The sequence below is a fragment of the Rhinolophus sinicus genome, chromosome 3 (genome assembly GCF_057876585.1).
Source record: "Rhinolophus sinicus isolate RSI-liver-muscle chromosome 3, RSI-T2T, whole genome shotgun sequence".
In the NCBI taxonomy this organism is placed as follows: Eukaryota; Metazoa; Chordata; class Mammalia; order Chiroptera; family Rhinolophidae; genus Rhinolophus; species Rhinolophus sinicus.
This window is the reverse complement of record NC_142503.1, coordinates 155772751-155787684: the sequence shown is the minus strand read 5'-3', so window position 1 is coordinate 155787684 and position 14934 is coordinate 155772751. Positions and strand designations below refer to the sequence as shown.

General features: G+C 38.9%; 1 protein-coding gene across 10 annotated transcripts in view; it reads left to right on the top strand.

The window, feature by feature from the left end:
* CSNK1G1 (casein kinase 1 gamma 1) overlaps positions 1 to 14934 on the top strand; it is a 157075-nt gene that overhangs the window by 110563 nt on the left and 31578 nt on the right. For all 10 annotated transcript variants that reach the window (XM_074327582.2, XM_088797290.1, XM_088797288.1 and 7 more), the window contains 4 exons: positions 6112 to 6263; positions 7599 to 7833; positions 12846 to 12931; positions 14776 to 14860. In XM_074327582.2, coding sequence (XP_074183683.1) covers positions 6112 to 6263; positions 7599 to 7833; positions 12846 to 12931; positions 14776 to 14860 — 558 coding nt within the window. The remainder of the gene's footprint in view (positions 1 to 6111; positions 6264 to 7598; positions 7834 to 12845; positions 12932 to 14775; positions 14861 to 14934) is intronic.

Genomic DNA, 14934 nt, shown 5'->3' with positions numbered 1-14934 from the left:
TTGCTCTGTATTACGTGTGTGAGCATTTAGAGGCGAGCCTTGTACATTCCAAATAGAAAACTCAAGTGGCGTTTCACTGAGCTGTGTTCGTTTGTTTATTTGTTTAATTTGTGCTTATTCTACCCTTATCTACCATATGCTTGGACCAGTGCTAGCTTGTCACGGACACACAAACTTACTTAACACGTTGTAGTTGCAGCCTTCAGACAGCCTTCTGGTGGTGACAGGCAAGATAGACACGTGGACGGGGAAAGTGTAACAGGAGTGGGGCAGGATTGTCAGAAAGAGGCTCACTGTACTTGGGAGTGACCTCTTTTTTTTCTTCTCATTCCTTCTAAATGCTTGCTAGAATTTCCTTGACTTTTTATTGTTCAGATGTTTGTAAAGAAGAATTGGGCATCTCTTAGCTTTTGAAATTCTGTCTTCATAACTTAATCACAGGAATTGCCCTTCTGAGGAAAGTGGAAAGCTTTCAGAGACGGTGTTTTTATCCCTTAAATTTACCAGTTCTGAGCTGAGTGTGTCTTTTTGGAAAGAGAAAGAATCCCCCATCCCCAGCCCACCCCCCCACCCCCATTACACAAAATACTTTTTAAATAGTGTTTATCTTACGTGCTATCTACTACAGAAGGAATCTGTCCTCCTATCTTGAGCTTTCTTTCTTGACTCCTTTGGATAAATAAAACTTTGAACCTTCTTTGAGGCACTTGGTAATTATGTGTGTGATAGAGAAACTGGAAAAGGTCAGTTTCTGTGTCTCACTGCACTTGCCTTTCCTTGCCTCCTCTTCCCCCACCACACAAATGTGAGCTTATGTTAGCAGCAGATATGTCTAGAGATACTCCAGTTCCCAAGAGACCTGTGAATAAGATGATTGTAAAACATTTTTCATTATAGGACAGACAACGTTATCCTGATGCTTTAATTCTGGGTCTGGCTGTTTTTGTTATTAAACCAGCATGTTGAGTATATTCATATGTTGAACTGGTTCATATTGCAAAGAGGCATTTTTCAGAGTCAGAAAAATGAAAGGGATTCTGTTCTTAAAAGAGAAACACATGTATTGTCTTGTCTTTGTAATAATGCATTGTTTTTTAGTTATTTCCTGAGTTTTAAAAGCACTGCTTTCATTTTCCACTTTCAGTTCTTCCTATGAAATATCGACCTGTTTATCTGCCTATTCTTTCTTTTTTGTTAAGTGGCTTTATTTAATATTATTGATGATAATTCCCCATATGTAAATAATTCCCTGATTCTCTCAAACAATAAAGAACATTCAGTAGTTGGAAGCCACTACCATTGATGGGACCAAGGACAGTTTAATTCTGGAGAAAAATTATTGTATTCTCTTTACAAATTAAAAAACTGTATAAACAGATAAAAGAAGTGAATTGCCAAGGTCATTATGCCCTTAAAGGTTTTCCCCGGCCCTGACTTTAGAAGACAGTGATCACCGAGCTATGCTTATTTTTTCATAGAGTATTTTCATATAGATGTTATTTTTTATATCTAGATATTAATGTAGGTATGGGACTTTGAAATTGCTTCACAGCTAGGTAATTTAGTTTTTCAAAAAGATGAAAGGCTAATTATTAGGCAATAATGTGATCAAATTACCAAAAGCTTCAAGGTGGTTCTATTTCAGTTCTCAGCCTGATGTGCGTTTAAAAATATCTCTACTTAGAGTAGGTACTGTTCATAATGCATTATGGAATCTTTTTAGGTAACAGCTCGGATGATAAAGAAGCCATTATCCTTGATTTTGTGTGTTTAACCCAAGTTAAATTTATGCCAGACTGAAACTTAGCTGTAGTGATGAGCACCTCACTTCCTTCTGTGCAACTTGCTCTGTGTGTGTCACATGTCCAGCAGGGTTTATAAGAACATGTTATTGGTGGGTGGAAAAGCTGTTTCATGCTACCCTACGAAAATGTACAAGGTAACATGTGCAATGTATATATAAACTTGCAGTTTTGGTTTGTAAGAGATGGAACCTGTAGCTAAATGAAATCTATTGGAAAGCCTTTAGAAAAGGAAAATTCCGGATTCACTTCTTTAATTTCTAGGCTTTTATGCAGCTGACCAAGTAAGGAGGGAGACCTCACTAGTGCTTCATTTCCATCACAGATGAGAGATTAGAAAACTACCTTGGTTTCTGAAATACCACGGATCAGAGAATTCAGTGCATGTCCGCCTTTCCTACCTCTCCCACTTCATTTCCAGTATCTCATGTTTACGTGCAGGAAGTACCTTGTTTACCATGTGTGTAGCTTGTGTTGTATTTAAGGCTTTGCCCTCATACCCAGTCTTACTAAAGGATTTCACAGCATAATGTGGATTAATTGTAATTTTCTGAAGCAATGGAATTAGAGATGGCAAAAGAAGAATAAAATGTAAAACACAGGGTTTCTCATGTAAATGAAGCCCAGGTGATAAAAAATTATTTGTGGTAATCTGTGACCAAAAAGACAAGACTTTCTCAGTGCGCTTCTCTGTGTCTTTCACCACCAGCACTGGCCAGTTAATGGGCAGTCATGCAAGAAACTAGGCACAGAATGGAACTTGCGTGGGCATCTTTCTGTACAAGTAGTTCTAACAAATTATGGCTACATCTCCCAAAGAGACTTTTATACTCAGCAGTACATTTTCTGTAATATCTAAGAAGCTCTAAACAAGTCTTTTAAATAGCCTTAAAATGATTCCCTTCAAAAGGTATTGAGTCTAATATTTCTGATGTAACGGAATTTCTGAAAGCGACTGCTCTGTCAATGTTTTCTGAGTCCTCATATATTTTTAGTCATAAAACAAAGAAATGCCTTTTATTTTTACCCTCTAGACACAGAGTTTTCCAGCTGAGGTTGCACTTCAGAATCACCTGTGGATCTGTGCTTACATCCACTACCAGAAATTTTGGTTTAGTAAGTTTGAAGGGAAGTCACTGCATCTGTTTTTTTCAAGTTTTAGAGATGTTTCCAACTGACACACTTCTAGTTGAGTACCGCTCCCTGCTTACATTTGTACGTGTACCACACACATTCTATGTGACATGGAGGCGAGTTTCTTTCATGCTGGTTCTATGGCTTTACAAAGAGGAACTAGAAGGAGATCTCAGCTGTGGTCAGAATTTTGGATTTAAAACGGAACTATTCTAAACCTCTCTTCTTTACAGAATTGGTAGCAGAACCAACCAAATACTAGATCCAAGACTCTGACTTGAGCTCTTTTCATACTAGCATCTTGGGCCTAGTCCATCTTTGAGAAAAGCTTTAAAGCCACGCAGTAATTGAGAAGTTGTCTTGAGTATCCCAAATCCTGACAGAGTATTGTGAGGTCTCAGGGTATTTAATAACAGGAGCAATCATGCAGCCAGCAGGAACTTCTCCCATCTCTGAAGTTAAAGGCAGGGGTTACGAGTAATATAACTCACAGTTAGAAATTATAGACATCACCCAGAATGCTTTTGTGACTTCTTTGTAAACATGGACATTTCTAACAAGAGATACCTAGGTTTGGCACTAAAGACTGTCAAGAACAGGATGTTCATTTGTCTCATTTAAACTGTTCCTTAAATATTGGCAGCAAGTCTAGGAAGTTATACTAATATTATATTTCTAAGCAGGCCTGACTTTTAGCTTTACTTCAGAGGAGGATGTTGTACCCAGATTTGCAATTTAACCGACTAAAGGAATAAATTGCTTATTAATTAGTATTAGATTTAGCTGTAAAAAAAAATCCAAATAACAGTAGTTAAGTCAAGGCAAAGATTGATTTTTATTTTGGATTAAAAAAGTCCAGAGGGAAGGGAAGTCCAACATTGGTGTGGTTACTTCATAGCCATCAGGTACTCGGGTTCTTCTGTTGTTGTTTCATCCATTCTTGGCACTATCTTACATCCTGCAGGCGTCTGATGGTGCTGTTAGGTTGGTGCAAAAGTTATTGCGGTTTTTGCAATTATTTTTAACCTTTTAAACTGCAGTTACCAACATATATAGATGGCTTCTGGAGCTTCAGCCATCATCAAAGGGGCATAGCTCCAACTTGAGTCATCTCCCTTGAAAGAGCTTTTTTAGAACCATCCCATCCATGATTTCTGCTTCCATCTCACTTGTTATTCCTATTATCAAGGGAGGCTGGAAAGTTATAACTGGGCAGGTTGCTATTCACTATAATTAGAAGTTCTATTATTAAGAAAGAAGGAAGAGTGGATATTAGGCAGGCAAACAACAGATTTGCCTCAACCTGTTTTGAAGAATATAATACTTATACTAGAAAAATCAAATTTTAGTGACATCAAAAACTATTACATAGGATATAAATGTAAAAGATCCCAAGCTACAATTACCATGTGTCTGATTAATAAAAACAATGAATCTCCACGATAGTGTTCTACTTCGGATTCCTCAGCTGGACTCGCTGGGAACAGCTGTTAGGTTTTACATATTTTAAATACACTGAAAAATGAGTTCTTCAAAACAACAGGGGTTGGGGGAAAGACATTTCAAATTAAATTCTGTTTCCTTTTGGAGATAGGGACAATCAAAATAACCACAAGGACAGTTCAATGGATATTTATGGAACTAGCAGGAACAGAGTATACTATATTAGATGATTTGAGCTAGGAATGAACTTATTAAAACACTCAAGTTGTTTAGTCTTTAGCTGGAACAAGATAGCCTGATGCAGCACATGAAACAGGTAAACACGTATCGTAGCAATGAATCATACCAACTCCACACATGCAAGACCTGTCCTGGAGAGAATGATTGGCACCTTGGGTTATTAGGTGGCGCATATTGTCTTCGTCCATTCAAGCTGCTATAACAAAATACCACAAACTGGATGGCTTATAAGCACAGAAATTTATTTCTCACAGTTCCAGAGGCTGGAAGTCCAAGATCTGGGCACCAGCACGGTCGGGTTCTGATGAAGGCTCCCTTCTGGGTTGTAGACGACTGACTTCCTACTGTGTCCTCACATGGTGGAAGTTTTCGGGGGGGGGGGGGGGCTAATCTCTTTCATGAGGGCTCTGCCTCATGACCTAACGCCTCGCAAAGGCCCCAAGTCTTAAAACACATTAGACCTTAGGTTTCAACTTTGGGGGTGGGGGGTGCAAACATTCAGGTCATAGCAGATATAATGACCTCTGCCTGTATCTTAGCTGTACAAATAAAAAGAGATACGAAGATGCCGAGAATTTTGTTTTCTAAAAAACTTGTAAGCAGTAATCTGCAGCATATACAGCTGTAAACCATGGTATACATTATTGTGTAAGATGGAAGTGTTTCTGCTCTATGACACCAGGTTTTTTTCAATGTTCTGAGTGCCTCATTTGTCACATTTACTGAGTGCCTCATATTTACAGTACATTTTAAGGAGGAAATTCATTCACAAGTTGCCACTTTGGTGAGAAAGTCTAGATTTTGGTTTCTTATAGCTATGAATTTCAAATCTGGGGGAAACCCAGACTTGTATTTTTTCCCCCTATTTCTTTCATAATTACTTATCAGTAACCAAACCCTATCTGTTGACTTTGCTCCAGTTAATAGAAAACAGGAAACTACCAAGACTCGCTGTGAGAAGAGGCCAGGCTGCACCCTCTGTGACCTCACCCCTGCAGACTGAGTTGTCCTTGGGGCAGCAGCTGCCAACAGCTCCATGTGTGGCTTTGGCAGTAAGCATAGGAAGTGCAAATGAAACCAGAGAATGCAACAGGGTCTGTTAGCCTGGCCTTTTGAGCTCAGCGAGAGCTGTCTTTTGAACCGTTAATAACCATGCGCTCTTGGGCATCCTTGGGGGGAAATAGTTTACACTCTGACCCAGTGATGAATCAGGGACCATTCTCTGTCTTACATAGCAATGGAAATGTCTTTGACACTCTGGTATGAAATAACTGCTTATTTGAACCTACTGTGAAAGGACTTAGCCTTTCCCACTCATCATTAGTTCCCTTTGAAGCTGTTGTGCTCAGTTTAAGTTCTCCAGGAGGGACTAGGAAGGAAAATGGAAATCTCACAAACTGTACTTTCTTTACATCTACTCAGTGCTGCTGCGACTATCTCATCTTTTGGTTTTTGTTCCCCCATTCGCACCCCATTTCCCCTCTGCTTTCAGGTGAAGGTCTCCCACAGGTGTATTACTTTGGACCATGTGGGAAGTACAATGCGATGGTGCTGGAGCTCCTCGGGCCTAGCTTGGAGGACTTGTTTGACCTCTGTGACCGGACTTTTACTCTGAAGACTGTGTTAATGATAGCCATCCAGTTGGTAAGTTGGCATTGCTATTCTGCAGGAGGACAGGTGGGTCCTGCAGCCACATCCTCGTGTCCCTTTTGGTGGTTTACCAGCTGTAGTGACACCGAGTGAATGCACACTCATAGGCTTGATAGTGTTCTTAGGAAGCTGACCAGGGCAACAGGGGCCAATCCAGATAAGTCCACTGCCTCTGCCCTTTGCTCTGTTTTAAGAGTTTGCACCTCAGAGCAATACCCTGCCCTTAGCTGAAGTGGAAGTATATCATTTAGATTAGGGAAAAAGAAGATGACTAGGGGAAGTTGTACAAATGCAAGTAATTTCTTAGATGTTTTATTTATAGATTTTAAACACATGCCTGTTAGGTTTTGTCACGTCCTCCCTCTCCCTTTTCTGTTGCATCCAAGAAAAGATTGGAAATGTAACCCACTGCCCTGACAATCAGATTCCAAAATTGTGTGACCAAGAACCCTCCTTAATTCTCTGGCCTCCAGTTCTCAAACTGACATAGCTGAAGAGGCAGCTCTCTCAGCGCCTGCCAAATTGCATATCATTACCAGTTTAAGGAGCAGTTAAGACAGTTCCTTTGAGAAGCTTGTCAGCCTCTGGAAAGAATGCGAATGCATTTTTATTGGTCTGACGTGATGATGTAGGTCTAACCCACTTTACATCAAAAACTTGGAAATGCTGAAAAATTGACCTTGACTTCTTAGTCTAAAATTCAAATGTCTGAGCTTCCCTTTCTAGACTGAATAAGTAGAAAAGCTTTGTAGATAGAAATGAACTTAATGAACTTTGAAATAATGTTGATTATTATTTTGGACTGTTTTTACATTCACATATAAACTGCACTCCTAGCTCTGCTGATAATTAACTCTTTGATATCAGTCCAGTGTTAACTTTTCTGGGCCTCACTTCCCTCGTTTCTGCAACAAAGAGCTGGACTGGGGTGAATGTGGCAGTGGCACCTGTGTTCAAAGGCAGCCAGCATATTCCGATACCCTGTCTGGGAATGCTTCTTGCCTCCCAAATGCTTACTCTCTGAAGTAGAATAAGAACACCTAATACTATTCATCATTTGCAAATTGTAACATGAGGTAAAACTGTATATTATCATCTTAGCTGAACTGTACTATCCCACTCTTTTATTGTGATATTTGTTGTGTATATGTTCATATCAGAAAATGTTGTCTTGTTTACAAGAGTAAAGTGACTAGGTAGTGAAGAAGAAATGAGTTTTTTATTTTCATTTCAGTAATTAAAACCTTGGGCTGATAAAAGAAAATGTTTTGATGTATTTTTTCAGTAGACTTCATTGGAGAATTTCCATCATTGTGTTTTTCTTTTCAGCTTTCTCGAATGGAATATGTGCACTCAAAGAATCTCATTTACCGAGATGTCAAGCCAGAGAACTTCCTGATTGGCCGGCAAGGCAATAAGAAAGAACATGTTATACACATTATAGACTTTGGACTGGCCAAGGAATACATTGACCCTGAAACCAAAAAACATATACCTTATAGGGAGCACAAAAGTTTAACTGGAACTGCAAGATACATGTCTATCAACACGCATCTTGGCAAAGGTGTGTTTATTTTCTGCTCCTTGGAAGGGGCAGGTCGTTAAAACAGCCTTTTGTTCTAATAACACTTTTGTCCCCATTCTGCATTACAACCTGTGATTCTTACTGCTTCACAGGTAAGTGATGTTTATACTTGAGAACTTATGATGGTAAGTTAGTGACTTTCCTGAGTATTCTGTTAACAATTTAAGGATTTTAATTCTTTATACAGTTGACCCTTGAATAACACAGTTTTGAACTACACGGATCCGTTTACAGATTTTTTTCAATGAATACTATAAATACTTTTTCTTTATGATTTTGTAAACATTTTCTTTCCTCTAGTTTATTGTGAGAATACATATATATATATATATATATATATATACACATATATATATATATATATATATATATATTACATATACAAAATACATGTTAATTGGCTGTAGGCTATTAGTTATGTTTGGCAGAGTCAGAAGTTATATGTGGGTTTTCAACGGTGCAGGCGGTCGGCACCCCAAACCCCCGTGTTGTTCAAAGGTCGACTATACTGTGTTTCCAAATTCTTCATTTCTTAGCAGTGTAGGTACTTGAATTAGTGTATTAAAGTCATAGCATTTTATTTAATTTGATACAAATAACCTTATATAGGACATCGGGCTAATACCTGTTGGGGAGGGAGCATTTCCATGAAAAACGGGCTAGGCTGCTGGTCACTGTGCGCAGTTCCATGATAGTTCTTCAAGGAAGAGCCTACGTCTTATTCAGTGAAAATATATTTGCTTTTCCATGAGTCTTGCATTTTATTCAGGATTGACTGTGTGTACAAATACTGCAGAAGCTCCGATCAAGGCAGAAGGCCTTACTTGTTAGAGGAACTAGTTCAGGAGAGAGAAGCCTTAAGAACAGTGGAAGGCAAAGTAGGCAGGGTCCTCGGCCCCTCACCAGCATCTCCAGTAAAACTTCCCTTTTTATCTGTTTATATGTTGGTCTTTCATGGAAGATTCTATTTGGAGAAAAGTTTCCAAGGTGATTGAAAAAATATGTTTGAAAGATACCATCTACATTCTGTAAGCAGAATATCAGGTTTCATAATCCTAGACATAGTTGATTACATCAGGTGTTTGAATATTAATCAACTTGTACACTAAAGTATTTTAAAGACTAAAATCAACAGCTACGAAGTTTCTTCATGGAGTAAACTGCACAGGTATTCAGATGATGATTCTAGTATTAGTGAAGAGTAAAAACGACTTTACAAAGTAGTGTGGTACAGCTTGAGTTGAAATCATGAATGCTGTCAGAATGTTGTCAATAACAACATGGAAATCCTCACTTAACTAAATGTAACGCTTTAAAATTAGATTAGAAGCTCCTCTGCTACGTATTATCATTGTCACTTTTATCTGTAAAATGAGAGTAATATTTCACAAGGATGTTTTGAGAATTGAAGGGGTAACATATAACACAGGTCTCGCATAGTGCTCTGTGTTCCTTTTTACTTCCCTTTTACAAGGAGACAGCCTGTGTTGTAAAGCCATAATTGCTTGGTTTAACTGACAGACTCTAGAAATTGTTCTTCCAAGTGCCTACTTCCTGGGCTCATTAATTCGTGTTCTAATTTTATTGTTCTTGTCAGGAAAAACAAGGACAGACAGGGATGGTTATCCGCGTTGTTTTTGTAAAAGGTACAATGTAATCATTAAGAAAAAGGGATACAAATCTTATCTCTTTCGCTTAAAGCTATGTGATTTTGATCCAATAACCTTCCTCCCTCAGCCTCAGTTACCTCATCTATGAAATGGGCACAAACCTTATATCAGAGGGTTCTGTGACATAATGCATCTAAAATGTTTAGTATAGTGCCTGGCTCTATAGTAAAGACTCTATAATAATAATTATCATTTATTCAACAAAATGTTTTAAGCATCTACTGTTGTCAGACTGAGTTCCTTCATCTCTTAGTGTGGGTCGCCATTTCTGATGGAACTTTGAGTTTATATCCAAACTTGGACTTCCTAGTTCCAGAGTTTTTCAGGTCAGATCCAACCTGTCACAATATTTTGTCAGTATTAGAGAGAAGACATACAGATGGTTGTCACATGTCCTTTAAACTCTGGCCAGAGTCTCAAACCAGCGAAGTTTACGTAGGAACTCTAATCCTATTGGTTTTTAAATATGTAGCATCCTTTATGTTGTAATGAAGAAAAAGGGAAGTGTATCTTCAAATAACTTGGAAAGAATTGCCTATTAATTTTGCGAGGGAAGAGAACAAGGGAAGATGTCTCCTAAGCCCGACATTGCCACATCCAGTTAGCCACCTTCCCCCACTGATTAAGACAACCCGTTAAGTGTTCTTTCATGGTTGAAGTTAGGGTGAGAGCCCTGGGTTACCTAGCTCCTTTACTATTAATACAACAAAATATATTTGACCCAAACTCAAGGATGTGATATATGTAAACCATGCATGTCTTTCTAATTGGTTGAGAGCAAACCTATATGGTGGAGAAGAATTTTGTGTCCTACTGGTCTCATTGGTGTTGAAACCTACCTTCTTTGAAAGTGAAAATGTCTTGCATGATGAATAAACAAGGGTATGTGGAAATACTGACTTTGATGAATGTGGAATGTTCAAAGAAATACGAAATAAAGCATGGCTCTGGTTTTCACCCTGTTTTTTTCTTAAAAAGGCCTTAAATGGATTACATTATCATGGGTTAGTGTAGAGCTGGCTGGAAAACAACTTTTCAGACTATCTAAATCAACCACTTTATTTTCAGATAAGGAAACTTAGGCCCAAAGTAGATGACTTGGCCATGCTTAATTTCACATAGATTAAATTAATGGAAAGGATGGGCCAAGATCTAGATGACCTGACTCTAGAACCACTGTTATCCCATATTCCACAGCTATTTTTCATGGTTCTCAGTATTTGAAAGTTACTTTATTAATTATTCCTGTGGGCTTAAATGTGTTTACATACACACACACACACACACACACACATTTTTTGTTTCTTTCTAAATTTCATTTTATAATTGGCTTTGCTCTGAAGAGAGAAGTTGGCCTTTTTTCCTGCAGGGCTGATCAATATTGAAAATGTGGGAAATGTCGCCCTCTAGTTCTCAACTTACTAAATTGCAACCATTTGTCCAGTGAATTTTTTATTACTGAGGGGCCTCCTTACAGGAAGTGAATATAAAAATGGAGAGGTGATGAGTAGGTGTGATGCAGTGTGAGAACGTGCAAGGTGGTTTCTCTGTCTGCCCTGCTTTGTTGGAGGCCTCAGTTCACCTTGCTTGTTCTTTCTTTTTTTTGTGTAACTTGAAGCTCTGTTAACAAACTGTTTTTGTCTAATGACTTTGTTTTCAGTTATGTATAAAATTTATTGCATCCTTTAGGCAAGCTATGTAGACAAAAGCTTCTGGTCTTCCTGTTCGATTTTATTCTTTTTAAGATTATATCAACTGATGTGCATCAACTAATTTTAGGTTATTTACATATTTTGTCAGGGTGCCTCCCCTTCCCATTGGTGACCACTTTTCAAAAATCTACTTAGGTGGCAATTTAGAAAGTTGCCTTTTTGTTCATCTACCCAGTAGAGTACTTTTCACTCTTTTTCATGCAAATTGCCTAAAATTCGTGGCCACAGTTAAACCGTGTTGTGCTTTTGTATTTTGAGTTGGCTAAATAGCTTTCCCTGCCTCCTTGATTCTCTTTGACTTTACTTTCTACACAATGAAAGCACAGCCAAGTTTAAGGTAGCCCTTAGTCTTCTGTAATTTCTTTCGATAAAGGCCTAAGCTTGATTTGGAAAAATAAACATAAAATGCCTGAAATGAACCATAATTGGCAAATCAGAAATGGAGGCATGTACTAATTATATTCAGTCTAACAACCAAAGGAGATATAGGGTGTTACTCTGCAGTCATTACCATTTTAATCTTTCCAATTGAAAGAAAGAAAAACCCAGCAACTTGTTTTATATGATAAGCTCCCAGAATGCAGGGATCCTTATTTATTTATTTATTTTTATTTCTATTGAGGAATATTGGGGAACAGTGTTCTTCCAGGGCCCACCAGCTCCAAGTCAAGTCATTGCCCTTCAGTCTAATTGTGAGGGCACAGCTCAGCTCTAAGTCCAGTCACCGTTTTCAGTCTTAGTTGCAGAGGGCGCAGTCCACCATCCTATGTGGGAATTGAATTGGCAACCTTGTTATTAAGAGATCACGCTCTACGCAACTGAACCATCCGGCTGCCCCACCAGCAGCTCAGCTACAGCTCGTTGTCTTCAATCTAGCTGTGAAGGGCACAGCTCACTGGCCCATGTGGGAATCAAACCAGCAATCCTGTTGTTAAGAGCTCACCATAGGCCGCCCCCAGGGATCCTGTTTTATGTGCCCATAAAGGGCACCTTAGTAATAAATTTAAATTTTTTCTTAAGGTGGCCTTGGAACCTGGTACACATACAATGGAGCTGAGAGATTGTGCGTTGATGTTTGCTTATATCAAATCAAGTTTTGAAAATAGTTTTTTATTAATTTTTTATGACAAATAAAAAGCACTAATGCATATGTGCTAGGCATTCTGCAGCTTGAGTCTTCACAGGCCTTTCCAGAATGGACTGTTTGAACAGCTTCAGCTGCTTGATCTGCTTCCCACTTTCCCTGATGGTAACCAAGGGTAATTGTAGCTCATATACTGAAAATAATTATTTCATTTAAATTAATCTTACTTTCGGGAAGGTGACCGCATTGAGTGAGGGGTGGTTACTCACCATTTAGTGATTTGGACTTGGTTTTAGTTTAGGATTTGCTCTTTTCACTTGATATTTACTTGTCAGTGACAGATCTAAGCAAAGGTGGTACACATTGTTTTTTGGTTTTGACCTAAAATACTATCCCTGGTTTAGGCATACAAAGAATTAGTAAACCTTTCCAGAGCAGAAGGGTTTCTAAAGGGACTGCTTGGTTTTGAGCCCCTTTCTGCTTTAATAACTGCAAATGTAATGTGTGATCTATCTTCCCTTTTAGAGCAAAGCCGGCGGGATGATTTGGAAGCCCTAGGCCATATGTTCATGTATTTCCTTCGAGGCAGCCTGCCCTGGCAAGGACTCAAGGTATCCTTGAAAGTGCTCAGTGGAGGGCTTTGTTTCAATACTCAGTTGTCAGTGAAGGGGTGGCTGACTTGATGTCTGCGAGAAGCACAATGAGGAAGATTGGCTACAGAGATGAGAAGCAGTGACCAATTACACTAGTCTATATTGTAAATGCTCCCCTGGGCTTTGGAAGCTCTGTTTTGTTCACATTAGTGTTCTTCCCCTTCTGAATCCTTCTTCCGTGTTTTGGGATTTTCCATAATCTCTTCCCTCATTCCCTCCTAGCCTTGCCAGTACTACTTTTCCTGTCTATATTCCTCCTCCATTACCATTATGTAGCAGGATGAGTGTTCCCAGTGTGTTGGGGAATTTCTGGTACAAATTGATGTCAGCAGCTGCTACACATTTTAGCAGCAAGGCCAGCAGGGCTGGTGTGCCCCTAAAGGGAAGCAGAAAATATTTGTCATCCTGCATAGGCTAAGCGCCCACCTGAACTAAAATGAAAATCCAGGTTTAACACTGCTGTTCAAGGGTTTTATTGGAAAAATGCCTATATGGACAATAACCATTCCTTGTGAGACATGCAGTTTAAAATAGCCTTCTTTAGGTAGGTGTCACTGCAGTACATTTGTGTTAACGTTAACTATTAATTATAACTATTGTAATTACTCTCTGCCTCTGGCTATAGATTAGGAAATAATAAGCTTCTAACCCATTCTAAGTCCCATTAGATAGTTCAGTGTGAGACATATTTTTGAGTTGTAATTTATTTCAACATGTTATTGCGGAAAGAAGCTTAAGCAGTATCTTTGGGTACTCCTACACCCCCTGCCCCTCCAGAAGGGCAAAATGATTGATTTTGCTGTGCTCTGTAGGACATTGTCCTGAAAAGTAAGGCTTCTACCCCTTCCCTTTGGAAAGATTTTCTTTCCCCTTAAATTCCTCTCTTAACATCTCCTCAGTTGTCTTCTCCTGGTCATACATATCTCCTCATTGATACTGACAGTTGTCAAATAGTTTCCTATCATATTTGCTCGTCGTACAGCCAAACAGTGCATTTGTGTATGTATTATTAATTGCTTGAAACTTCTTCACAGTCCGTGAATCATTTTTGTCGTAGTTGAAGACATAAAATTTCTCCAGCTTACTCTAGCACATTATTGTTTAAAGCTGGTGCAGCAGGCCCGCTCTGCCGCACGGTGATCCCTTGAGGTCACATGGTCCAAGCTCCAGAAGCCCTTTGTCTACCATCCTGAGCAAATCACACTTGGCTGCTTTGAGCCACTGACACACATCAAACCTGTCTATCAGCCATGCCTGTATCATAGATAACATTTCTCCCTCTGGAACCACATTGGGGAAAGGCGTTTTTTTCCTACTTTTTGTTCTTTTTTTAAAAATTCAATTTCATGATAAGTACGCTGTGGAGCCACCTATCTTATCTGGCCCCACTTAGATTAGCAATATTTTCAATCTTATCATAGAGCTGATCTCAGAAGGGGAAAGCTGAATCGCTTTTGAACCCCAGTGGCCACAAGAGATTACTAAGCTTCTGCAGTTTTGAAAATATTGCTACATGAGTTTTGTTTTCCTCCTAGCCACTCGTCACATTACGTTTGATGATGTTTATCTGAGACTACTAAATATATTTGCGAGTAAAACTTTCCAGAGCAGAGCAGATGTTTTGTACATATCTAAATACATCATCTCTATTATATTTCTAATTTGTTAGTGCTAGAAAAACAATTGAGACTGTCTAACTAAAGTCCTGCCAGTTTGAGTGAAACAGCCATTGTATCCCCAAATACACTGGACCTCCCATACTTAGCACCCATTTCCAACTAACGTCTCTTTACTCTCTACAGGCTGATACATTAAAAGAGAGATATCAAAAAATTGGTGACACCAAAAGGAACACTCCCATTGAAGCGCTCTGTGAAAACTTTCCAGGTAGGATGCTAAAAGGACACTCTAGCCAATGTGACTAAAGCTTTATAGCAGGTGAAGACTGACTTCGTATCTCT